The sequence below is a fragment of the Apteryx rowi genome, unplaced genomic scaffold, assembly GCF_003343035.1.
Source record: "Apteryx rowi isolate R43461 unplaced genomic scaffold, aptRow1 scaffold_4, whole genome shotgun sequence".
NCBI lineage: Eukaryota > Metazoa > Chordata > Aves > Apterygiformes > Apterygidae > Apteryx > Apteryx rowi.
This window is the reverse complement of record NW_020450529.1, coordinates 2,572,275-2,599,305: the sequence shown is the minus strand read 5'-3', so window position 1 is coordinate 2,599,305 and position 27,031 is coordinate 2,572,275. Positions and strand designations below refer to the sequence as shown.

General features: G+C 39.0%; 1 protein-coding gene across 13 annotated transcripts in view; it reads left to right on the top strand.

Annotated features, from left to right (window-relative positions):
• ITPR1 (inositol 1,4,5-trisphosphate receptor type 1) overlaps window positions 1–27,031 on the top strand; it is a 191,537-nt gene that overhangs the window by 6,940 nt on the left and 157,566 nt on the right. For 10 of the 13 annotated variants that reach the window (XM_026074800.1, XM_026074799.1, XM_026074806.1 and 7 more), the window contains 2 exons: window positions 12,819–12,926; window positions 16,791–16,861. In XM_026074800.1, coding sequence (XP_025930585.1) covers window positions 12,835–12,926; window positions 16,791–16,861 — 163 coding nt within the window. In that variant the 5' untranslated portion in view covers window positions 12,819–12,834. Of the gene's footprint in view, window positions 1–12,818; window positions 12,927–14,099; window positions 14,212–14,282; window positions 14,405–16,790; window positions 16,862–26,201; window positions 26,373–27,031 lie in introns of those variants that run through there. The other 3 variants (XM_026074797.1, XM_026074798.1, XM_026074802.1) reach the window with 3 other exon arrangements.

Genomic DNA, 27,031 nt, shown 5'->3' with positions numbered 1-27,031 from the left:
TTCTGGCATAACAGGACACTGCAAGGTATACTACCTCTCGGAGCCAATGTGAAAGCTAACTGCTGTAAAAACCAGTGACTTGAAATGCTGTGAATGTGTAGCAATCAATATGTGTAAACCAGAAAAAGTAATTGTGGAAACGAAAAACAGTTTATTGTTTTTCGAAACAAGCTGTTATAGGAGCACTGTCAAGTAAGCTGTCCATTGAGCTGATTATTTCTAATGTGCTGTTTAAGTAATCTTTTGTTTGTCGGTAACATAAGTTTTTCGTCTTAAAATTCCTCATTCCACTCTGAGATTAAAGTGTTTGCTTAGATGAGGGTTCCCCCACCCCCATCTGTTGCTTGTGATTATTCATTAATTCTTGAAATACAGAGCAACCCAGTTTCCTCTTTTACAGAGGTACACAAATTAGGAAGTAAACAAACAGCAAGAGTAACTTTCATTTGCCTTTGCAGTCCTGGAGTGGAGCTCAACTGTGGGAAATAGTATATCTTTCTAAGATTAGCCAGTCATGAATACCATTGTAGGGTGGAAGAGGCCCTAATGAATGACACTGAAGTAGCGAGTGCTTTGTGAGTGTATGTCTTCAGCAGCGATGTTGGAGCTACAAGTCTAGGCAAGAACAGCTAAATGGAGGAAGTATATTGGGACTGATAAATAAAGTGGAGTGAGGTGGAAATAATAATTATGGCCTCTGGTTATAAACAAAGGGTGTAATGGGCTTGTGTTTATGGCACTGTGTCTTTTTATCCTCTCAGGTCACCTCAACAAATCTGTGTTTGTATGGGATAGACTAGAAAGTGGAGAAATCAAGTTCAGGTGAAGAAGCTGAATCTTAACTCTTGGCTCCTCACAAGTGTGACTGTAATTTAGAGCAATTCTTACAAGCAGTGAAGTAATACTGCTGTGTGGTTACAATTACCTTCTTGTAAAGCTAATTCTGAGTCTGTATTACAACATGGCAGCGTGAGAAGGTAGTTACCCACAGGAGTGACAGAAATGTAAAGCCAAGGTTTCAACTGCTAGAGTCTTGTGTGTGTGTGAGAGGAAAGGTACTAGTCCAGGTTCCTGATCAAATTCCAACCTATGTGATCTAGAGTAGATCTAAAAGTCCATGATGGAGGCAGGAATTCTTTTCAACTGCTTCCTGTAACATGAGCAAGTCTCTCTTCTGATAAATTGCCAAGATGAACGATACTGAGGTGAAGCTTCTTTTTCAGTGCTATAAAGCAGGCTTAAAACAGGACTTAGATATCTCGAGCCCTGTCAAGTGCTGTCCTTTAAATGAAGCAGCCACATGAGCAGGCATAGTCCATTCTGGTTGTTTGGTCAACCATGCTATTCCCCAGTGATACTGTGCATGGTAATTCTTGAGTGCGTTGTGTACTCCATAGGAATGTTTGATATGTCAAGTTGCAAAGCATACTGGGAATCTTTGAGACATTATTATCCCATAAATATAAGATGGGATTATGCTTTAAGGCGGAAGGAATCTCAAGATCCAGTGGGAGGTGGAATGAAGGTAGTGGTTCTTTAATATCTGATAGACTAGCTGCTTGCTTTTCTGCGGGTGAGTGAGGGAAGACAGCCTCACCAAAGAAGCTTATAGAGATCAGAGGGGGTTAGAGGTAGAAAATGGTGTGCTGGTGGAAAGTTACAGAAATGTAACATTTCTCTCACAGTGTGACCATGGTATTAAACTGGTTTTCAGAAAATCTTCCTTGCAGAATGTTCATATCAATTGCTTCTGCTGCTGAGATAGCACATTCACTAGTTCCTATTGCCTCAGTAGCCTGAAGCATTTTTCTGCCTTTTTTGTGTAATAGTACAGAAGGTGGGTTAAAAACCCTTGAGCAGTTTTGTATAGCAGCCTGTGCTATAGTGTAGGTACACACAGATACTGATTTACTGGGTGCTATGAAACAGAAGACCTGAAAAGTCAGTGGATGGTACATGGACTGCTAGGTCAGATCCTATCTACCTTTGTCCATAGTTATTCAAAATGGGTGTTTTATCAAAGGAGAATATAGTGGGACCCTTCCCTCGGCTTTTTATGCTGATTCCTGTGCTCTGCCATTATGCGTCTCATACTGGCTGCTGTAGGAGGCAGGATGCCAGACAAAGCGAGCTTTGATCTGGTGCGTTATTCCATTCTTGTTTCTGTTCCCAATGGACACTACAAAAGCACTACAGCAATTATTGCCTGGTTCTCAGTCTTGGCGCAGATGTTGAACTATAACTGGGTGTATGGTGTTGGAGCTATCTTCAGGGTGCTGCAGCTACCCATTAGACTGGCAGAGGCAGCAACAGGAAGTATGTTTTTCTTGCTTGTTCTGTACCTGTTGAGAAATTACAGTTCCTAGTCTTCTATGCTGTTATGTTTAAATGGACTAAATTCCTTAGGGAAAAATTAAGGTAAGATGAAAACTACAGGAACTGTAATTCAAACTGGAGGAAAGCTGCAAAATTCAGCTGTGGATTCCAATTCAGAAAAGTTTCATTTTCATAGCTGTGGTTTTGGTTAAGCCTATCAAAACTTACATCAGAACKTATTTTTCTTTCCTCACACTGTTGTATTGAGAATAAAATGTCAGTTCAGATCTGGGCATGTCAACTGCTCTAGAGAGAAAAATTAGCAATGTGCTTGGAACTGCAGGTTATTTTGCTGATTTACAGCTTTCAGAGATAAAACTACATCCTTGTATGCCAAATGCTAATATAAGGAGCATTGCAGAAGGCTTAGTGTTTATACCTCATTGATCATTCTGCTGAACAGAGTATCAAAGAATAGTAAATATCTCCTAGAAGACTGAGGGCCAAATGAAACAACTTTCTGGATTAGATGATATTTCTTCTTTTGGAGTAATCTGATGCTAAGTTATAGGGAAAAAAGTCTGCATACTGAATCCAGATGTAATAATGTATACATAAACAGTTCTTTCCTTCATCGTCCCTGTCTTGTGCAAGATGTCTGGAGTCAGAAAACAGTCATCTCTGTGCATATATGTATAAGAAGTGTGTCTGACCACAGTAGGCCAAAAAATGGCTGCTGCCAGAAGACTAGCTTTTTTTTCTTTTTCTTTTTTTTTTGTTCTGGGAGTTCTTTTAGTAGCAGTTTAGTATGAAAATTTTGCAGAAGAAATTCTTTTGTACCCTATCTTATTCTTCAGAATTTCAGAAATTTGCCAAGAAGTTCTGAGGAAAAAAGCACTGATTGCATGAGTATGAAGTCCAGCTATGTCCCTTCTCTCCCATTCCAACAGGAGATGCATGGACATGAAAGCAGATGCCTAACCCTTTCGGAGTTGGCTAATTATCCTTGATCTAAAGGGTTAATTGAAAACTTACTCATCTTATGATTAAGATAACTCAACAGTCCTTGGTCACTCCTCTGTATGTAAGGGTTAAGCAGATTCAGTTGCTAATGCTCTTTATGGGCTAAGCTGGTGCAGTATTTTGAACCTTTGCTTCAGAAGAATGACTTATGTTTGCATTCTAGAAAATGACTTTTGTGGGACCAACATGTACAAGTCAACCTGGAACCTGGAGCCTTCATCTGTAAAGGAGCCCAACTGATTGGGCTTTTTTTAGATCAGTAGGGCTCAAAGTAGGTCCCCTGGCCACCAGTGGTTCTCCACATGTGCTAATCATGTGGTGGTAGTGGCTCCTCCTCTTTGGCTGCCTCTCACAGGCATTTAGGTTTTTCACTGCAGACCCAGATGCCTGCTGAGGTATCTAGGAAGGAAGACCAGTGAGCTTACCCTTGTAAGGGTTGCTGTAACTGCAAGGCAAGAGAAGACTTGCAAGCCTTCAATAGAAGAGACCTGCTAGTAGGAGAAGAGCATTAATTTTATTGCTGGCAGGGACCCGAAGCTACCAGGAGCCATTGAGCAGAGTCCAGTCTCAGCACAAGGCTCAAGCACTGCCATGGAGGCCAGAGAACCCCCACCAAGGTGAAGTATTGGCAAAGGAAGAAATGGGGAGTGTAGGACATGGGAAGGATGAAAGTATTGGGCAAGTAGAATCCGAGGGAGATGAGCAGAAGTAGGAGGGTAAGGGTTAGTGAGGCTGACAAAAGGAAAATACTTTGGTAAATTTAGGGAGTGTTGCATTTGCCAAAGAGCTTGCATCTTGTAAGGTAGCAGGGGGGCTCATACTTGACAAAAGGGACTGTAGGAGATGGCCCGTTCTGTGGTGAAGCCTCAGTAGATATATGGCCACGCAAAATGAAATTGGAACTGTTCTGTACATTCTTCTTCCCTGACCACTTTTCTTCTTTGGCCAAACTCCAGTAGATGTTATAAACCAAGCTTGCTCTCTTTCCCCATGACATTGGCTGCCCTGGTTCTTTTGGCATGTTCCTGCTCTCTCCTTCTAATAGAAATATTCTGGAAAACACTGTGTGCTTGTAGGGGCCTCATCCAGAGGCTGATGTCTAAGCTGCTTTCTCCCTTCAGGGTTAGAGACAGTAAGTATCAACTTCAGTAAGTATCAACTTCTTGCTTTTAATGAAATTAAAAATTTGCTGTCAGGTCATACTTGGTCTGAAACTGTAAAAATGATCTTTTTTTTCCCCTGACAGCGTGCCCCTAATAGTTTTTCTTTTTTCAGCTTTCTTTAAATGTGTGTCAGTGGGGATCTGTTAGTTGCATTTTTTGTATCAATGAAATGGCTGCTGTATAAGATAGGTTTGTCAAAGTATAATTTCTGCTTAGTGCAGTTATGAGTGTTTTCCTTTTCAACCCTAACTTTCTGTAACTATAGCATGGCTGTTATCTTGTCTGGTTGCACTGGACAAATCAAGAAATGCATGCATCCTTTCTGAGGAGAAAAGGATGTCACAGATGTTTGCTTATCTGTATTAAGTATTTATTCAGGTGTAAGTTAACAAAATGAGTGCTTTTATGTCTTTTCCCCCCCCCCTTTATTTTTTTACTGACTTCCATTGCATCTATTAGTCACTTTTGAATAACTTCATCATTTGTAAGGTAACTATAAAAAAAAAAAAGTGTTTTTGTGGAGTGGCAAGCAGTAGGGATAGAATTTAATTAACTTAGCCACCATCTTGCTGTATGATTTACATACCTCCTCTAACTTCCTTCAAGACAAGGAGGAAACATATGCTTGAATAGAAGTACAATTGGGCTGAACTTTCTCCTGAGAGGAGAGGCAGTATGGACTGGCGGATGGGGATTCAGGAGACCTGGATCCTAATCCAGGCTCTGAGTCTAACCTACTGTATGACCTTGAGAAAGTCATAGTACTGTGCTGCATCCTCCTTCCCCCTTTTCACATTCTCCATCTTGTCTATTTAGACTGCAAACTGTAGGAAAATCTGCTGCATTGTAAGTATTAGGAAGAAAAATGCTTTCTCTGAGAAAGTGCATTTCTCCTCTTTAATCTACCAGTTCATCAAATGACAATTTGTCTGCAGATAGCAGGCTCCTGGACATGAAAGGTTGCAGTAAGTGGAAAACAAGATCATGTAGTAGATAAACATACCATGTTGATATCTTTTTAAATGTGTAATCTCCAAAATATAACTACATGTGCATGTAATTAGCAGTACATAACCCTGTCAATACTTAACATGATTCCTGAGCTACTTCCCACTGAAAGCGTGCGAGGGCGAGCAGGGAAAGAAATCTAATGTTAGAGACGGTGTAGCTGTGATTCCCTGTGCTGTTGTCATTTTCCGCATGCTGTGAACAGTGTTGGTGTCTGAAAAGCTTCTGAATTTCACTCTACTGTTGACCTAGTGCTCAACTAAGGAGTTAATGAACTTCCTGGGGTATCCTGCTTGGTGTATGGTGCTTATCATGGTTGTCAGGAGCCAACTGCCTTTTTGCTCTGTCGCCCAAACTCTGTTGTGTTTGTCTTTCCATGTTGTGTGCATGTGTGCAAAGGGCCCCCTCTAGATCTGCAAAGTCAGAAGCTTTGAAAATGACAGTGTTTCCTCCTGCAGCCGCAGAAGAGAGATTATCCACTAGATGAATGAACTCCTTTCTTTGGCTGTCTTAATGAAATTCTTATGATTTTTTTCTCATGGCCCTTAGGGAGGTAACCTTCTATCTTTTCAAATAAGGATGGGAAACAGTTTTTTGGTTTTAGAAAGTTAGCTGAATCTGTAAAAATAGATACAGAATGCTAGGGTCCTATCCAAAAAAGCATTGAAATTATTAGAAAAATCTTAGTTAAGAGAAACTTTGGATCAAGCCTATAAAGCCAAATTTTTGATCAGGTAATCTTGTTATGAAGTTTGCATTTACCAAAGTGTTTAAGCACCTGACTGTCGCCAAAATCTAGAGAATCGGTGTTTGGACACATTTAAGAAATGTCAGCATGCTAGGCCTAAACCAGAAATATTAAGGACCCGATCTCATTTGCTTTGAACACTTTGACTTATCTGCCTCTGTGGGTTCTCAATTGATAGTCTTGTTGTAATGTTAGTGATATCTGTTAATTTATGGATGCTTCACCATATGCATGGCAATGGCTGATGCCACAGCAGTTCTTTATGTTGGCTTTTCCATCTCTCTCCACTGTTAAGAATTCGATCTTTTTTCTTTTAAAAACTGAAACAAAAATAAGCTTTTGCTGTAGTCTTTCCTATCTGTAGTTTTTTCTAAGTAGTTAAGTACAGTTTGAGATTCTAGTCTTACCTAAATAATCCAAATAGTGAAAAAGACTTTGATAAAGTGCTGCCCCAATTTCTAAAACAATACATACAAAATTGCTAGTCTAATTGAGCAATAAACCGCAGTTAAAATATGTTAATGGTGAACTGAGTACATCATGGAACTACAGGGCACAGCAAGGAGCTTTTTTGCTCAAAACAAACATCATTAGAACCATCTTAAAAAGATTAAGTCATTTGCATCCCGGTTGCTAGAAATCAAACCATCAGCACTAAGACTTATTTGATCCCATTTATTTTACAAATAGGATATCCAGTCATAGGTTAAAGTATTAAAATCCCACATGCAGCAAACACGTGAGACATGTTATTGGCATAATAGCTGAAAACTCTTTGAAGAGCCTTTCAGCATTAGATTGCTTGAGATGAGGAATGCTGCAAAAATCTTGTTACATACTGTCCTGGTAAGGAGGAACTTCAAAAGGGGGCCTTGGCTTTGTTATTCAAGGAAAGCAAACTCTGTGTTGCTCTGAAGCCTTTTTTTCTATTTGTCAATCAAGAACTAAATGAGCGATGGAAGAAATTAGTATAAAATGTTTACAAATCAGATGCATTTCCTATTCTGAGATCTTCAAAAAGCAAATGTCTCATTAAGGTATTTGATATTAACAGTCGTTTTGATTTCTAACTATCTTTATTGATAATTCTGCCTTAATTACCACTATGAAATGTGTTTTCATGAAAAAATGGTTGAAATATCTGAGTTGAATCTGAGTGACTATATCAATTTTTACCGGTTTACTCAAGGTCATCAGGCTAAGCATATGATCTACTTGTGCCCTATAATATGATTGAGTCGTCTGAATCTTCCCTAAAACCAATGGAAAAACTTGCAAGGGAGGGTCTGCTGGATATCACCTTTTAATCAGAGGGGAATGACAGTGATTGTGTTGAAAGGCTTTGTACAAACCAAGTGCTTATTTTTGCGTCTCAAGATTGGCTCTTTTCACTAGCTTTCTATATAAACTGTATGAAATGCATCTTGTTTGGGGGAAATACAAGGTAATCTGTTTTTTGGAAAAACAAACAAAAACCCACAATAACTACTGTACTTCCTGTTCAGTCAGAAGACCAATTTCTAGGTCTTACGATAGCAATTTGTGTTCACCAAAGCACTACAGAGTGGTAGGGTAGGCAAGTAATAAAATTTCAAGATGTGAATGGGAAGTTTTATTTGCATTAGCTAAATCCAGTCAGTGTATTAATCCATGTTCAAGTCCAGTCCTGTAGAGCAATGCTATAGCTTGGCAAAATCACTTGTAAAGCAGTACCTTGCAATTCTCATGAAGCTTAGGCAGGTTTCTGTATTTATTTTTTGGGTAGTTTCTTAAAAGAGACTTAATTTTATCTTCCTGTATGGAGAAATTGTATATAAAACATATTTAAAGACACACATTTATATTGATAATATAGACAATGAAGTCATCACCAGTGTAGAAGAATTCAAGCTGCCAAGGCTTGAAAACATAATGTAGGAAGTGTTCATCTTTCAGGCATTTTTCTATGTCTGTGGATAAATACAGTCCATTYCTCAATATACAGTCCACTTCTAGTTAACGTTTACCAATTTCTAAGATGAGAAATGAAATGTCTGTTGAAATTAGATTCTTCAGCTTAGTGGGAAGAGAACATTGTTATTTTTTTAAATTCTTGTGTTGTTTCTGTGGACTTTCCGGCCAGCTGAGCTAAAGCTTGTAATGCAAATTTGGAGAAACCTGATTCACTGTTTCTACATTCATATGCTTTGTAGTATTGCCATACTGCTACCGTTTTTCTGTTAGAGTATGCCTTTATCTTCAATCTTTCAAGTTGTTTTACCTAGAAAAAATCCCCTGCCCCATCCCTGCCCCACAGTATTTCAGTGGAAGAGGACTACTCTGTTTCGTGGCCAGGAGACTGCTGTGGTGTAACTGGAATATGATGGGTTTCTTGCAGAAGTTTGTTCTTCTGTGAGAGTGTGGGAATGCCGTTAGAACTCTGGTTCTGCTTGGGAGTAGCTGGAAACGCTCTTAGGGTTTTCCCCCTCTAGGATTAATTGCTCTTGGTACTGCTGTATCTAAAATGTATAAATTGCAGAGTAATGGTTGTATTTCTGTTGGGCATAATTGTTTTTTGAGCAGAGTGATTATGCTTTTAACCATAAAAGCCAGGTATTGATGGCATATGTAAGAATCCTCCTTCCCTTCTCTTCCAAGTGTTTTCTAGTAGTCATCTTCAGTGTTCCATAGACATGGGGCAGGGGGAAGGAAGCACATCCTTCCTGACAAGGGAATGTGCATTGACTCTTGACTCTGATGTTCAGGAGGGAATCTGTTCTCTTAAGTCTGTGCGGCCCACCTGTGCTGTGAACTTGGGATAAAAGTGCCAAGGTTGACTTTTGTTCGTTTGTTTTTATATCTTAACTTCAGGGTTCTCAAACTGAGATGCCAAGAAGTCTGACTTTGTGTGGATTAGCATAGTCTTCAGAAATTGGCAGTCACATTTTTGAAAGGATTTTCAAACTGGGCACCTGGATACATTGATCTTGAAAAACTTGGGATTTTTATTTTTCTCAAATATCCCAGTTGTGCCTCCTAGTCAAAGGTATAAAATGATCCCTTTGCAGTAGTTGATCACTTAATTGATTATTTGCATTAAACACTAATCGGTAGACTAATTTTGTTAGATGTCATAAACCCCTTTTTGATGATGGTATCAAAGCAGCTTTGAAGTAAGCTGAATTAGCAAACCTTATATATAAGGAGGCTTGTTGGGTCATTTAGTCCCTCACTCCATCTGCCAGTTCAGCATGTTCCTGAGCACTGTCCAACCTCAGAAGCAGTATGTTTAAACATAAATGTCAAATGGATTGACTTTTGGTATTTAGTTATAAAAGCGTGTAATAGATGTAGATAGGCACAGTCTCATCAGTTTTTAAGTAGGGGCAAGCCTTATGATGACCAGAATAAATAGGTATTTTACTAAGGGGCTCRTCCTACTTGGAATTGGCAATGTGTTTCATTAGAGCGATGGAGGCAAGGTCCATGTGAATATCTCATGCTTCACTGGAGATAACATCATGCTGATCAGTGTTTAAATAGTATTCAGAAAAGAATATGAGGTTGGGGTGGGAAGAGCAGTTACCCACTAAATACTGCATGCCTCAGGAAAGCCATAGAAAATAAGATTATAGTAGTCAGGTCAACCCTGTGTAGGTCTTGACTCCAACAGAGTAACAGAGTTGATGGTCAGCAACAAGCCTGATGAGCATGGTTTGTATGTTTGGGAATATGAGAGGTCAGGGTGCCTTGCCTGGAGCATGTTTGCTGGTGAAGTTCTGCTACAATTCCCATATTCTCCCTGCGGTGATGCAGACAGTTTGCACCACTGAGCTAAACAGAAGTAGAATTTGACTCTGTAATGATGGATTATTAGCTGGCATGGAAAAATTTAAAAAGAATCTAGTGAACAAGTAGATAATGAAATTCAAATTGTATAGTGTACCTGAACTACTTTAAGGGTTAAAAATACCTTTCCATTATCTATAAGGAGAAATAATGGTTATAGTTGAAATTGCTAAACATTTTACTGATAGAAATGTCAATAGATTGCAAATGTGTTTATTTTGTGTGTTGGAATATCATGGTATACAGCGCATTGTATGTCTTGAACTTTCTCAGTAAAGAAAATACTAAAAAAAGATTCTGTATTGTCACACAAAATAATTAATATGATGCAGACATTTGATTGTCCATCCTTAGGCCTGCTTTTGGTCAGTGGTCTGGAGTTTTAGGTTTTTTGCCAAGAAAAAATTCTTCTCTTCCCTAATGGAAGTCAATAATTTTGACCTTCACATTCTCTTGGGAACAGCTGTGGTGAACATCTGTCTCTTCTAAAGTAAAATGACATAGTCCAATAAAGTACTCCCCCTCCCCAAYGAAGGGGATACCTTATATGCAATTGTAAAAAGGAATAGTTTAGAGCTAAAAATATTTTGTGTGTGTGTAATCATGTTACAGCACTCCACAGGCCAAAAGTTCAAAAGTATTTAAAATCAGCCTAAATGTAAGAGTAAGACGGGTGGTTAGTTTCTTCCAGAAGTGTCTGTTTCTTTTGACTTCAGATACTTTTGCTTTGGGCTATATGAATTTAGGTCTCAGTTTTAATTGTGAAGTCCTGAAAACTTTTGGCATGAAGTACATGGTTAAAATCCAAGTCAGGAAATGAGGAAAACTGTATTTCTAGTGATACTAATTCAGTCATTCTGTGTATTTTTGTATGTTTTTGGCATTTAGTTTAAAATAGGTGGTGATGATATGCTGTCCAGTTATCGAGAGAATGGGAATGGACTGTGTGACATATGCAATGGCTGAAGGATTTGGCATTAAATAGGGACCCTGAGGCCAAATGCTTGCTTCTGTATGCACACAGATTTGACTTCAGAGGAGTAGAGACTTCTTACCCTGCTCATGAACTTGGCCTGTTATCTTTTGTTTTTCTTGACTTTGATTTTAACTGTACAAATAACAAAGGGACTTCCAGGTATGAGAATCATGTCTGTAATGTGCTTTGACATTATTATTGTGGGGCAGGGGGGAAGTGAAGAAGGATAGCTGTCTGCAGCTTTTCAGAGGAAAAGCGCAGCCCCTGTCTTTTGCTTGCACTCTATCTGCACTGTGTTATCAGCATCAACTTTTAAATCTCCAGGAATCTGTCCTTGGTGAGCCGCAGCGTTGCTTAATAAACTTGATCCTTACACTTTTGGTAAACAAGATAATGTTCAGTGAAAGGGAATATTTAGCCCATGTACAATGTCAGGGCTGTGCTCTGTAATAAGCATAATTTCCTGCTGCTTAGTTCTCCTGATGGCAGACCATTTAAAGTTGATTTTGGTGTGTCATGCTAGATGTCAGGGAGGGTGAAAGCATTTTCAACTACATTCCCTTAAATCTGAGGGTTTGATCTTGGGCAGCATTCAGAGTATATCATCAGATGCTGAGAATGAGCAGCTTGGAAGAGCTGTGTTACTGCCTGCTGTTTGAAACCTAGCGTATAGAAAGCTATTTCAGCATTTTGAACCCAGCGATCAAAAAGCATGGCTTAGGAGGATCTGCAAGAAGCCAGTAAATGGCTTTTGAAAAGAGGTCTTTTAAAAGCTGTTCAGTTGGGCTCCTTTTTATTAGGGATCATGTTTGTCTCTTTCTTTGTTGCTATGAYAGATAGAAACTTGCTTTTCACATTTATTTGAATGACAGGTAAGTCTTGAATCATTCAGCCCAGGATTTGGGGCTTTAAAGAAAATAATGATAGTTCTTAATACTGTGAAAGTTGACCATACTAAGTGGCTGTCTCCTCAGTGTTACATCTGGGCATTCTTTTTGAAAACAGGGTTGAAATGTTCCTAGTCTCATAGGGATTTGGCTTCTTGACGTATACTTTAAAGTATTTGACTTTGAAAAATCTTAATCTTTACGTTTTTGCATGGAAAATCTGTTGTTGGGTATATTCAGTGTCTTTTCACATAATGCCGCCTTTAAAACTGCAGCTGTAAGAATGTGGCTACCCCGATGGTGATGTAGCTGACATGCTATTATGAATCGTGTCAACATTTTACATTAAAATTCTCTAGAGCACCGTTTCAGTGTTGAGGTGTGCCAGCACTCCAGAGGACCTTTAAAATAYGTTTGAACCTACAGGCTTTGATTCTGACAAAACCGGTTAGGCAGAGGAATACATGGTGATTTTGGTAGTGTAAATAATAYGTCTTAAACTGAGGCAGCCCACTCTTCTTCCCCCTTTCCCTGTCTCACCATGGGATGAATGGGGTCAGTATGCCTGATATGGAAATGTCCCTGAGCATCTGTGGGATAAATACAGCTACTACTAAAACAATCCTACATTGAATGAGATGCCAATAGCTTGTTGTTTTTACCTAGTTTATTTTTCTAAGCAAGTATTTTGACATGCTGCATGTTCTTTGATACCTGAAATTCCACTGCAAGGACTTGTTCAGACTTTCAACTAAATAAAAGCAAACAAATAAAAGTGAAGGGTCCTATTGTTGTTGTAACCTTCAAGTAGCTTATGTCAAGAAATCATTCTGCCTAACAAATAGTAATGTTCCATTTTATTCTTCTAGGGGCAGTAAGCCAGAGATGACTGACAAGATGTCGAGCTTCCTTCATATTGGAGATATTTGTTCTCTCTATGCAGAGGGCTCAACAAATGGATTTATTAGCACTTTGGGGTAAGAACAACTGTTCTCTTATACTAAAAACATCCATATGAAGGACTGACAGAGGTCAACTAGCTATCCTGAGCCTGACTCCCRGGAAACACTGGGTAAAGCAAGGTAGCCTTCTGTACAGATTTGGCCCTAAATTTAAAAATGGCATGAAGCTAATATAGCAGATGGAAAATTAAATGTTGGGAAGCTGGAGAGGATATTAATGGCTATCATTCAGTTTTAATGTGTTTGGTGGGGAGGAAGAAGCTTGCCAAGTCTAAGCAATGAGTAGAGGGAATGAATGCAAGAAAATGATTTTTCATGTTGTCTGTCCCATGTCCATCCGTGTGTCCCGTCCTGTCCCTCCCCATCCCCTCTTCCTCTCTCCCCAGTCAGGAATGAATAGGCCCCACAGTGCAGTCTGACTGGAAAAAAGAATGTAGCATAGGCGATGCAAGTAGTTTAAAAAAAAAAGGGGGGGGGAGGGAAAAAAAGTAAATAAAGGAAAGCCCTGAGCCAAACCATTTATACACCACTAACTTACCACTATGACTGGTTTTGTCTTTTCTTACAGTATTTGAGGTTTCTCATACAAACAAAATTGTACTCCTCCAGTCAAAGGAGAACACGTTTTGAATCTTTGGCTTTGCCAAGGGCCAACATCCCCCAGAACTGCAATRAGAGCCATGCCTTGCCTACTCTGTCACCTCTTGTGCTTCCTCATAGACCTCCTTTGCGCTTTCTCCTGTGAACCCTTAGGTACTCTATCGGAGAGTACCTCTAACCAGTAAGAAGTGTATGCCACTTTATTAAACAAGAAAGTAGCCATTTACCTAGGGCAAGAAAGATTTTGCAGAGAAAAGCCATGCGATTGACATACAGTGGAACTGAAACTTCGACAAGTGACAGGGTGTGTTTTATTTTGCTCAACTGCTGTTTAGGAGAAATCTCGCAGAACATCAGAAGCTGGCAGTGGAGCTGTGTGCTGCTTTGGCAGACCTTACCAGGGGGCTGGATGAGCAGCTAAAAGAGCACATCTGCCACCTTCTTTCAAAGCAGTGAGAAATTAGAGGGAGGGAAATAGTATGCCACATTGCTGTGGTACTTCAATCCTGAATGGATAGTAAAGAAGCAACCGGGAAGCTTGATGGTATCGTGAGTGGGCACACACAACATGCTCTTTCTCATTTCCAGTAGCCATAAGGGCCTCGGGGTGGGGACAGTGACAGCAAATTTTTTTGATGCCTACTGTCAAGCTGCATCTGATAAATGGAGCTCCCAAGCAGGGTACAGAGACAGCATCCTGGTAAGTCTCTCATTAGGAAACAATGGGCTGAAATCTCATCTGAGTGACTCCAAACTAACTTGTAGGTTTAGTCCTCTAGCTATTAGGATTCTGGAAAATAAGGGGGCAGAGGAGGAAGCAGACACTGAAGATGCACCATGATCTATTATAGGAAAGAGAAGAAAATATGGGATGCTGCCAGAAGGGAAAGAAGGTATGATAAAAGCAAGGGATGTAGTAAGTAGGGTTGGTCGAATAGTATTTGGCGAATGTATTTGACAAATTTCCCAGGTACCTGTCAAATATGACATGTACGCTCTGCAGTATTCGATCAGCTGTGTAACTGGCCAAATACTATCTGCTGAAAACTGGCAAAACGAATTGAACAATATATATTTGGCTATTTTTTTTTCTTCCTAGTATTGAAGCAAGTTTGGCAGTAAATAATTCCAGAATAAGTAGAAAGTTGTTATGTTGTGTTTAATCCCATACAGTGCATGATGAACAGTATGCAGTGGCTGTGGCTTTTGATGGCATTGCTGAGCAGATATTTTTCACCATGGGTAGTCCTTTTAGACATTGTAGGCCCTACAGTATGTTTTTTTTTTTACATACTTTTTTTTAAGGCACGTACTTTTTTTTAGGCTTTATCAGATGTTCTGATGGCAGGTCTGAATATCCCTCAGTGTTATAAGTATCCTCTTTGATTTGGTTAGTACTGTTTTAAGGTAACTGTGTTATATAATGGCCACACCTCTTTTGAGCCTGATTTAAGCCAGAAATCCCAACTGCTATGTGAAACATGAAATGCATTATCATCTTAATAAGCCTTCATAATCAAATTAGTTTTGTCCCATATTTAATTTAGTTTTTGTCCTGGAGAAAATTAAAGAAGCAAAGGAAAGATTCAGTGTAATTGTACTCTAGACCATGTGGAGTTTTGACAGTCTTATGTCATAACAGTGTGTAATGGCTTGTTCATATGGTTAATGAAGGTTGAGAAACAGACACCACTATACATTCTAATGTAGTTCTAACCAAGTAACTCTATCTTTGAAGAATATTCCTATTTGATATTCCTATGACAAGACTCTTGCTTAATTGGAACTTCACTCTTGCGGTTTCCCAAACTCAGTGCTCAGTAATTGTTATGATTACTGGTGTATAATATATCCTCTTTTGTGTTTCACACCCCATAAAATTATTTTCTTAGTAATTTTGGAAGTTCCTCTTTATTTCCACTTTAATCTCAGGATGAGAGGGATATATTGCACTGAGATTAACTATCTGGGGGATTATCAGAGTAATCCATTTGACTTTTAACATTTTTTTGGCCCTTTGTTCACTGGAAGTAGGTGTTTCAGTCAGCTCAAATATTAATATTAACGTTCTTGTTGGAGCACATATATATAGTGAATAGGGGGAAAATCCATGGGGAAAAAGCAACTTACTCTGAATGTTTGCATATGCAAATTTTAGAAGCATAGAACTGTTGAGTCCACTTAATCTCTCTGAATCACTTAACTTTTATGCACTTCATGATTTTCCATAATTGTTGTCTCAAGATGCTCCCTGCATGTAACCAGCCTCTGCAAGGAACAACTCTCATATTCTAGGTCTCAATCTCTCTCTCAAGTTGATTCTGCATGAGAATGGACATCTCAATTCTTTAAGACCTTGGAGTTTTACTTTCTACTTCTGTGTAGAAGGCCTCTTTGACAGATTTGTTTAAAGGTGCCAAGTTGAGTAATTTATGATCAAATCAGGARCTACAAAATATTTGGTTACAGTTGTATTTTCATGATTTGGAAATAGTGTTTGAAAGTGCAATTCCACTTTGATTCAAAGTGTGCTAAGGGCACAGCAGTGGTGACAGGTGCATCTTCACTATTTTCTGTATTCTGTGGGCTTTGACTTGACCCTGGGGATGTTTTGCCCATGTGTAGTCACAAGAGAAGCTCTTTCCTGGAATTCCCTATTGGAATGTCTTGGCTTCAGCTGTACAATTCACTTCCTTCCTGGTAAAGCAGGAGGAGTTTAGTGTGATCTCTTGACTTCTCTTGTGTTGGTGACTGGTAAGCAAGGGGGGTGTATTTATGCCTTCCTTTCTCTTAGGAGTGAATTTCTGTTGTGGCAGTTGAGGTTTCTGCCTTTTTTTGATACTTGAGGGGTCACAGGGGTAGTGTCYGGTTTGCCTAGTTGTCATATTTTCATGTTTTCTACCCTTTAATATAAACACAATTGCAACATCATTCAAATCTGTCCAAGAGGCAATATTTGTTCTAAGGCTGTCTCTCGCGTAACTAGAATATGGGCTGTTCTGTCTGCACCTCAAGGAGGGGACATAAAGAAGATGCAGTAAATAGGAGCAATGACTTATTTATTGTCCCACCTATCCAGGAGCATAGCTCTGGGCAACAGTAAAAATTAGCTGCATGCTTTTTAGAAAGGTTTGGCATAAGTTGGCATCTGGGGAATGTCTTCTGCTGAAGTGGCCAATCAGATAAAACATTGCAAATAAACCACTTTGTTTTTGCTAACAAGGATGTAAGCATTTGCAAAGGAAAAGAACCTCACTTCAACTGCTGGTTTCTTTGCAGCCTTGTGGATGATCGATGTGTTGTACAGCCAGAAGCAGGTGATCTTAACAACCCACCCAAAAAGTTCAGAGGTAAGTTTATTAGGCAGCTTATCACCTTTCTGGTTGGAAGAAGTGCTTCATCTTGTGCAGTCACATGTAATTATTTTTGCCTTTGCTTTCTATAGAATATGTTAGTATGTCACCGTCTTCCACCAAGGGCAACTTTTAAACTTAATGCTGTCTGTAGGTGAGGGGTGGGGAAAAAATGTATGTGTGTCTGTGTGAACTGAGTTGTGGGACTTAAAAGTATACTTTGTGAGGAGGGTGAAGGTGGGGTTGCCAACTGAGGCTGGCTTTCAGCTCTGTGGAAACACRATGTCCCTGGAAGGTTCACCCCTTGACTGCCTCTTCTGCCCAAAAGGTAGCTCAGCCCAAATGTTCTTAAAACTTGATCTACCTTTTATTGCTGTTCTCATCAGTGTGGCAGCATCTGTTTGTCTCATCTGTTTTTGCTGGATGAAACTCGTTTCTATAGTTATGCCTTGGCTTTCCTGGAAGCTCAGAGTTACCGTAATCTATTCAGATTTGATCAGAATTGCAGGTGATTGCCCCTTAAAATCGTGTGTTGTCTTATATTACTGGGGATCTTTGCTGCTTTGTTTTTTTGGCTGGTTTGTTTTTAGCTGTGCCAAAGATGTCTGACACCATGAAACCCTCTGTTTAAAATATTGCTATAGTCCATCAGTTCTTGGTGGATTTGTCCCCCTTTTTACTGGAAAATTAAATAGTTCATCATTCAAATATTGAAGAGGCAGCCTGGGGAAGTTTTAGCATTCAATGTTAAGCTCTCCAGAAAAAGAATGCTGTTATTACATGAACTAGAACACGACCTTGACTGCCTTAACGGTAGAATCAACTGAAGGAATAAAATCAGAGGGAGAGAGAACAAGAAAATGGCAATCTTACTAGCACAGTTTAGGGACTGCAGATACAAAGAGACATTTGGCTGACATAAAACATTGTGGTTAGATGTTGTAAAAGTTCTCATGTTACTTATAATTTATATGTGGAGAAAGGATGGTGTGAACCTTTTCAACCTTTGTAGTAACTTCACTAAAGTTTATGCTTAGTGGTGAATGGTAGCAAAACTCATAAAATCTTAAAAGGCGTTTGCTATTTATACACATGCTTTGTAAGCATAATCTAAGATAAAATGTTTTCCACAATAAATATGTTCAGAAGAAGTAATAATGAAGTTTATCTCAACGCAAATGGAAGATCTCTGCTTTTTATTATGAACCAAAGGCACCTAGAGATTGAGTGTCACATAGGAAGTCTGTGGCAAAGTTAGGAACTACATCCAAGTCTCTTCAATCTTATTTGGAGTTTTAATGATGCCTTGCAAAAATGCCTTCCTTGCAAATGGAACACAAAGTCGTCTGAAGGTGTGCATTTAACCAAACAGTACCCYTTAATTCTGGGATCTAAGGCAACCATAGGCATCTAGTGAATGTAATTCAGGAGTCCCAATACTTAGTTTTGTCATAGTTGAAATTTAGTCTTTATTGCTTTGAGCAGTGTCACAGGTACGGTAGATCAGTCACACAAGATACCTGTCGTGCATTAGCAGAGTGAGGTAGGAACTGACATGGAAATGTTCTAGCATCCTATGAATTCTGTAAGTTGTGGGCAAGTTTGTTCAATGATTTCATATAGTGCATACTAGCCAGAGCAGCTGATAGGATTTGATGTGTGGAGCTGTTCTCACAGCAGGTTGAGACCTGAAAAAGGCCTCAGAAGAAGCACGATCTTGGTTCGAATTTAGAATAGATGCAAAACGCTAGCACTGATAACTTGAGAAGTAATGTGCAAAGATCTCACTAGGGCAGGACCAAACTTAATCATGGACTAAAATTAATCAAATGTCAGTGTCTTCTATGATAGCTTTGCACGGTACTGGAAGAATGCCTCTAGGTTATAACCTGTTTCATATATCTATGAGAATCTTCTTTCAAATGAAGCGTGCTTTAAGCTTTCCAGATACAGGTCAGTTAAACTTAAGTCGCCTTCTGAAAGAAACTCTGAACATGTATGATTTCATGGCTAATCTAAAGACTCTCACTTTGGATAATATTTTTAAGAAATATAATTTTCTGCTTCTGTGAGCAGATGTAGCTTCTGTGGGCAGATGTAAAATAGCTGTAAATCTAATTTTTATGCTTAATCAAAGTGGTGGGGAGATGTCTGAAAGCCAGATTCGCTACTTAGATATGCATAAATGACTGAGAAAATTGAGGGAGAAACTAAAGCATGAATTTCCAGTGGCAAAATCAATCCATCCTGCTTTTTCTTAGCCATGGGTGTTTCAGCTTTTAAAAAGTCTTGTTGCCTAGGCTACACTCAATCAGTTGCATCTAGTGGCACTGCAAGGCCCTGGTCTATGGGGTGATATTTTTTCTTTCTACTTCAGGCCCTTGAAATACCAGAGCTGCTGTGCACAGGGTGCTGATATACATGCACTGTTCTTCTGCCTGAAGAAAGTCTCTCTTGTATGGAAGACTGTTGTTAGTTATCAGTGAGCACATACCATCACTAAATTCTGATAATCTGCTTGTAGCGTGAAAATAGTGCCTGGCAGAGGAGTGCGCTTTGAAAAGCAAGCGCTCTGTAGGTTAAATGGAGGGGGCTTCATATGCTAGTAAGTTGCTCCTTGAAGCCGAAATTTGTGAAAGTTGTCCGAAGGAAAACTCAGTGAGGGAGTCTTGATGTGAGTCTGGATGAACTGAGTTGGATGGAATGATTTGCAGAGGCATGACTAGAGTTGGAGATGGGAACGATAGAGCTTTTTAGTTTGCTTGGAGGAAAACATACAAAGGTATCTTGAGGACACGAGGGCTTGTTTTGTTGACAAAGCTGTGGAAAAAGTACACTGATCTGGTGGTGGTGGAGCACTGAAAGGGAGAAAATGCAACAGGAGGCTTAGAGTAAGATGGGATGGAGTTCAGGCAAGGTTTGGAGTGGGGGGTAAAAATATAAATGAGACAAWTTGAAAAAAATAAAAAATAAAAGGGTGTATTACATGAAAAAAAGTGAAGTGCCTGAGTTAGAAAGTAGTAATACTCCTCTGAACTCTGAAGAAAGTTATTAGTCAGCTCCTTGGCTCCAAGTTACTCTGAGTGTGTTTTTCAGTAGTTATTTCACATATTATACACTGTTGTAGCTTTAGTTCCTTAAAATTCTGGTATAATCACTTGCAGGTGTGAAGGCTGATCTTTCTACTTTTCTTCCTTTCTCCTTTCCGCGTCAGAACTAGATAGCACTTGAAGTTCATTTGAGGGTGGATGGTAATTATGGGCTGTGAGATTTGAGTGGATTTTTTTTTCTCTGGCTTTTTGGATTCACTTTAAATATGACTATTTTTTTAAAATGTACAATAAGTTGTTCTGACACTTCATATTTTCAGCTTCAGTTAAGTCAAAAGCCCTCTCAGATTGTCTTGAAAAACATTTTAAGACTTAGAGTAGGTTCGTTAGGGTATTTCTTTTTAGAAATGTTAATGTGAAAACTCTTGTCAAACAGTATTTTACTTATCTTTTCTGAATATACTGTGTACAGATGAGATTCCTGGAAAAAAAATCCTAGTTGTACTGGTCTCAAAAAAGAAAACCGAAGAACTGTCTCAGTCTTTCTATCTGCACTGTTTTGAACAAGAAAAAGAAATTTTACTTATTTTATAAAGCTGGATTTGCTGCTGTAATTGCTGTCTTTGAGTATGGGTATGCATCTGAATAGTGACTATAAATGAACATCCTTTTAATATGCATGGATTTATGTGGAAAGTATGAACTGTAACTGACCTAGCTAGGCTAAAAGCACCACAGTGTTTCATTAGAAATAATTTGTACTTAAATGCACAGAAACAGATAGCTCTTCTGCAAATTAAAAAAAAAAAAAAAGATTTAGCAATAGTGGCAAAGTTGAAGCAGAACCCAGGGCTGCAAATTTTGTGCATATGCTGCTGGATCCATGCTCTATTAGTTCGTATGTGCTTTTGTAGAGGTTTTATTTGTGTTCATTTTGTGTTGGAACGTAGCACTGCGCTAAGCCAAATGTGTTTGCTCAATGCAAGAAACTAGTACTACACCAAAACAGTCTGTCTGACAGCCTTCTCGGGAAATTCCTTGCGTTTCTTTATTTGGGATGCAGATTTGCCTGTGAGTGATCCAAAAGCTTTGCAATAGCTCCATGAAGCGTAGGGAAAAAGGGCATTTACTGGGTTAACTTGTCCGGCAGCCACCTCCTTCCCAGAACATTGTTTTAGTAGTTGCTGGGCAACACTTTTTTTGGCAAGGCGTTCAAGGAACGAACCCATATCTCTTAAACTTAAAATACCCTCATGGTGAAGCAGAAGATGAGTAGTTCAAATTCTGTTTGTTCTTTTGATCCTAATCCATACTGTACGCTGTTTCTGAGTCCGGCTGTCATGAAGCATTCTATCACGCCTAGCTAGCATTGTTAAGGCTAATGCTGAGGATCTGAGTCTTTGAACTAGAAGTTCATGTTTAATGGAAGTAATGACCTGAATCTGGACAGAAAAGCTTTAAAATATATATACCGATTCTTCTGATGGATTTCTCTGAAATTCACACTGTGCTCAACACAGATGAAAGTCAGTATGCTTTCTCCTTAATGGAAATGTTTTGAGGCATGTTTTGTTCTTCATAGCTTTGTCATCAATAATCCGAAGCTTACACCCTACTGCTTTGGTTAATGTGAAGAAAACCATGTAATGTATGCCATACTGATACAGGCTATGGAGTTAGATGATATGTTGCATACATATTAGACTATTTAGCTTTCTAGACAGAGTAGAATGCAACCTTGTTTATAGTTCAGCATTAGAACTGAGTTTAAAGGAATTTTCATTTAAAGGGTAATATACTTACTCTGCAGTTGCTTCCCAAATGCTTCAGAATATTATAAAAGCAAAACAAATATCCAGATTCATCTGCCTGTTAGTTTTGGAAAAATATTAGCTGAACATGAAGGTGCACCTTCTGGGTAGTAAGGTAATTCAGTACCATCCCCTTGTACTTGTCCGGAAGAATTTTTAGCAGTATGAGCCTTTGCATATCATCTGTTCAGCTTCATGTAAGTGTGTAGCCTAAAATCGTATTGCTTTCCCATACACCTATGAATACTTTTCCAAATCCACTCTGCTGGAAGCGGTTACATCAGTTCAGATTGCTTTTTAAACTTTGATATGAAATAGCCTGAACTGAATAACTTTTTGCGTATATTRAACGAGTTAGAGCTGGTGTTTTGCAGAGGGTTGAGGGCACATTCCTGGGATGATGGTGTGAAAAGGAGGAGTGTTAGGCCTGGGATGCATGGCCAAGTTTAGGCTCCTTTTTCTCTTTAAACATGAGACTACTAATGCTGGTGAAATGTTTGGGTATCTTAATTGTTAAGCTGCCTAGGAGTATTTAAACTTATGTCTGAATGTGTCCCAATTTAACCATGTATTAACAGGCAAAATAGCAGGATTCCTTTTTAAGGCAGAGCTTTTAAGTGCTTGAGTGCTAAGTTCAAGGCTTAGCATGGTGATCTTGAAGAGTAGTAAATAGGTTGCAGTAGAAATGTGACTCCTTTTCAGTTTTGAAATGTCCAAATTGGACTAAAATGCACTCATTGAGTATGCAAAGTTTGAAGTAGGGTAACAGCAGTAAATATCTACTTAAATATCTTTTATGTGTTTTTTCCTAAGAGTCAAATGGCATAAATAGGAAAAAAATATGCTGCTTAGCCGCTTTTTAAAAAGGGTACTACTGTCACAATTTACTGTAAAATCAAAAGAGGCTTTTAGGGTTAGAGTTATGGAAGAGGAAAACAATACAAATGCAGTCTAATTTTGTGTTTATAATTTCTTTAAGCTTGAATCATTGGTCATTTTCTGCAGGGAAAAAAATCTTTAGATGCTGCAGAAGGATATAGTTATAATATCAAAAGTACATGTTCTCTGCCTTGATGCGGAATCCTTTTAGCATGATTCTAAATATTTATAGAACTATACGAGAAATCTTCCAACTGCTAGTATGCATTTGAATTTGGTGCCCTTTATATGATCGAAAATTCCTGTGCGTTGYATCTCTAAAATGTGAATCCTTAGCCCACTGCATCCTACATACAAGCAGATGTTATAGACAACTGTTACAGTGGTATTTAGATCCTTCACAAAACAGACAAGTCAGAAGTGTTGCATTTCCAGGCTACATGAATGTGTTTTATGTCTGCCTAAGCTTGGAAAATTCTGTGAGAGAAAGGAATACTAATCAAGTGTTGGTGCTCCACTTAAACGAACACACCCAGGCTTCCTTCCTTCTTGCCAAGCGAGGTGGTCAGTAATGCACACTGCTTTCTCTCTGCTTGCCCATGGTGACTTTGTAGCGGTATCGTGAATACCACATTCCCAAGCATTTTTTTAACCACGGGTTTTGTGATAGTGCCAGCCTCATGAATGATAATTGCTTTATATGGCTTGCTAATATGCATAGCTAGAAAACAGAGGTTATACATTTGCTTGTGTAGATGCTGTGTCCTGTATTTAATTTTAATGTGCAAGAGTAACTTGCTTTGCTTTGACGGTGGTGATTAGATGTAGCAAAGGGAAGGGTGTGTGGTTTTTTTGTTTTTTTGTTTTTGTCTTGTTTTTTTACACAGGAAGATAAGTATTGTCATGGCAGAGTGGGTCCGTGGGCTGTTTTTCATTTAATTTGCCATGTCTACTGCAATATTGTTCCTTATAGGCCTATTGAGCAAGACAAGTTTGCAGTCCATTTGGTGGCTATGTGTGCTGAAACACCAAGACATCCTAAACACATTCTAACTCAATGATGCGCATGCGCTTTGTTGAAATAGCGAATAAATGATTGGCTAAGTAATGATTGGTTTAAAAGTGATGGTTTAGCATGGTTTTGCTGAATCCTAGAGATGGGATACCAACATCAAAATGGGAAGGGTCTGGCACATGAAATGGCACAGATTTCTTAGTCTGTTTAATGTGGCCTAAGAAGTTGTAGATACTGAACAAGGAGAGGAGATGGGTCCATCTGGGTACGAGGCACAGGCTGTGAAAAGTGGCCAGGCTGAGTCTGCATGCTGGTCTGTGCTTAGAGCGCTGTGGTCAAACAACTGTTCAGTCTCTTGGTTAAGAGACTCTTGGTTAAGAATGAAGGAGGATTTTATTGAACTAGTGTGAGCTTTTACTTCTGTGTGCTTCATTTGCCTGTCTAAAAAACGTGGGATGTAATTCTCTACTTACCAGGTATACTGTGCAAGAAGACATGGGACATGTGCTGATCTAGTTAGTGACTGTGTATTAAAAATGAAGAAATAAGTGCTGATTGAAATATTCGTTCTTTATCTGCTCTCACAGATCTGAGTTTTTTTCCCAGTGGAAAGTTCAGGGTATTTCAGGTAGGACTGAGGGAAGGATTGCCAAAAAGCAGTGCTTAGCAATTAAGTAGAACGGTACTGTTAATAAACCTAGCCCCAACCTTGTAGACAAAAGAATACTGTGGCTTTGTTGCCATAGTTTCAGTGCAAAATCTGACCTTAGCTACAATAACATTCAGTTAGAAAGAACTAGCTAATCAGTTTTCTAAAATTAGTGTGTTCCCTAGTACATAAGCCAGTATGAACAGGATATTTAATGAAATATTATACTTAGTCACAAGAGCCCAAGGGAGTGAAATGCCTTGATGAATTGTGGGGGTGGGGTGACATTGGGGTGTATCTTTTAATATAGCAAAGTTATTAAATTTTGTGGCTTGCTTAATATTTAGGGTGGCTCAGCTGTTGTGTTCTTCCACGTGCTCCATGTACTTTACTCTGTTCCTTCTAAAAGCAGAGTCTGTTCCTATAAACTGGGAAAATGGAGATGCTGATTACTCCCCTCAATATTAGGAACTCATATACTGTTTCCAGAAGACCTGAAAATAAATTACCTACCTAGTGTAGTGCTTTTCATTAGTACAATCTGAGTGCTTTACAGAGGAAGGAACCTAATTTGTACATAAGGATGCAAATACTGAAGCAGATGAATGAAGTCATCAGTATCAAGTTTGTGGGGAAAAAAAACTCAAGGAGTGTGTGTTGGAAGGCAGGCAGTCTTCCAGGTATGAGACTATCCATCTTCAACCAGCTTTTCACCTGTTGTCCGAAGTGTTGAGAAACTTGGAGAGATTCAGTAATGTCTTGCCTGTAAAATATTTGCCATCAATTTATAACACCTTACTTGAGAGTGCATTTATGTCCTAGGTACATATTCTTTGCCTAACTGGCCAAGTCTTGGGTGAAATTTTTATAAAAGAGCTGTAACCTGGAGTAAAAGACTGTTTCTTGGCTATATGAGAACTGTGATGAATTGTGAGCATTTCTTTTATGTGTAAGTTGGTTATTTGGGTGTAAATGTACGAAAAGTATGTAAGATGCAATTTTTCTTGAAGCTAGGTGAGCTGTATCATATTCAGTTACATGTTTGAAATTGAAGTTCTCATTCAGCCTGCTCAGCATTTCTGCCTGGTTAAACTGCTTTGCCTGCTTAGCTTTCTGGAGTCCCCAACATGTTCAATTTTTACCTGGGTAGGTCTTGAGAGAACAGTAGCTTGTAGTTAAGGAAGCCAAACGGGCAGTCTGTGCGCTTCGGTGACAAAAGCACCAGTTTCCTTCTGAAAAATGTTCTTCATCTTGAGTGATCTGAGCCTTACATAGCTGAGCTGTCAAATAGTTCCTCTCAGCTCTTAGTTTTGCTTTTGTGACTTGTGACTTATGAGTCCTGAAACAGCACGATCGCTGAAAGGTGTGATGCATACACTCAGGTCTGATACAGATTTGGATTAGCATGTGTACACTACGGGGTTTGTCCATCTGCCTTGCAAGTCCAGCCGTCTTCCACAGTAAACTTTAAGAATTCGTACAGCTTTATTTTGGTAGAAGGCAAGGACAATATTCTCAAGTTTTTTCACCTTTACATTTTTAATGGGACTGAACTTGATTTCCTCTTACCCCTTGACTTGATGTGATCACTGGGCATTTCACTCTTCTGAGGGAGAAGAAAAATGTGGTGTTTAAGGGTGACACCCATGAGGATCTCAACTATGTCTAACTCTTCAGAAACTCTCTTTTGCGGGATCTTAGTTCTGCGTTGCTTTTAGGACAGAATTAAGTTCTGTGCTGTTTATAGTAGCAGTAGAAGATATACTAAGGCTTGATTGTTTTACTTTACCTAAAAAATAAGGCTTTATATTTTGCAAGGACCTACAGTTCAAAAACATTTTCAGATTAGGTTGCTTACTTAAGTAGACATGAGATAAATATGCATTTTTTTTATCCTTTGTGCGAAGTACTCCATAACAAGAATGTCTTACAGGTACTATGTGTAAGTGCCCCGGGGAAGCCATTCGACAAAGAGGAACCCAGCCTCAACTGAGAAGTTAAATATTTTCACTTCTCATTCTCTGGATAGTCTGTTCTTTACTGACCAAGAGCCTTGACTAAAGCTCCGGTATATCCTCAGCTGCAAGTTCAGGGAAGTAATCCTGTAAGTACTTCGGTTTGTTTGAGAACAGTCAGAAGAAAAATGCTGAGGCTGCCAGCATAGCCAGCCATAAAAACGCAGTGTTATAAGTCGGACCTTGCCAGTTGTCTTCAGTGAGCCATCTATGACAGTTCATATTCCTCTACTGATGCATTGCTACTGGAGATTGAAACCCATCCTCTTCATCTCAGAGTTTCAGATTTACCTTTCATTTCAGATTCATCTTTCAAGGTGAAATAAAAAGTATTTAATATGCCAACACCTAAGTATAGGGCTATGATTTCTCCTCTTCATTTATTGGTGTGTCACTGGCACCTCCAGCTGAGCTCTCCACTCAGCCAGCAATGCGGAGATCAAGGTGCCAATGCTAATCTGCCAAGCTTCTTGTGATTTGAGACCTGGCGGTATAAAAATCTCTGTCATTCCTGTATAATTTTAAAATATTTTTGATCCAAATGCTAGGAAACAGGAAGTGAATTATTGGTGAAGCTGCTTGATTCTGAAAATTATATTACATTTTTTTGCAGTCCAGAAGAATTTGTTTCTCCGTTTGCTTGGTTGTTAGAGAAGGTCTGTTTTAAAAAATATATATTTGCTAGTTCTTTAGGAATAAACAGGAAATATCAGTTTGTTTCCTATTCTTCAGAACTGACTTGCTTGAG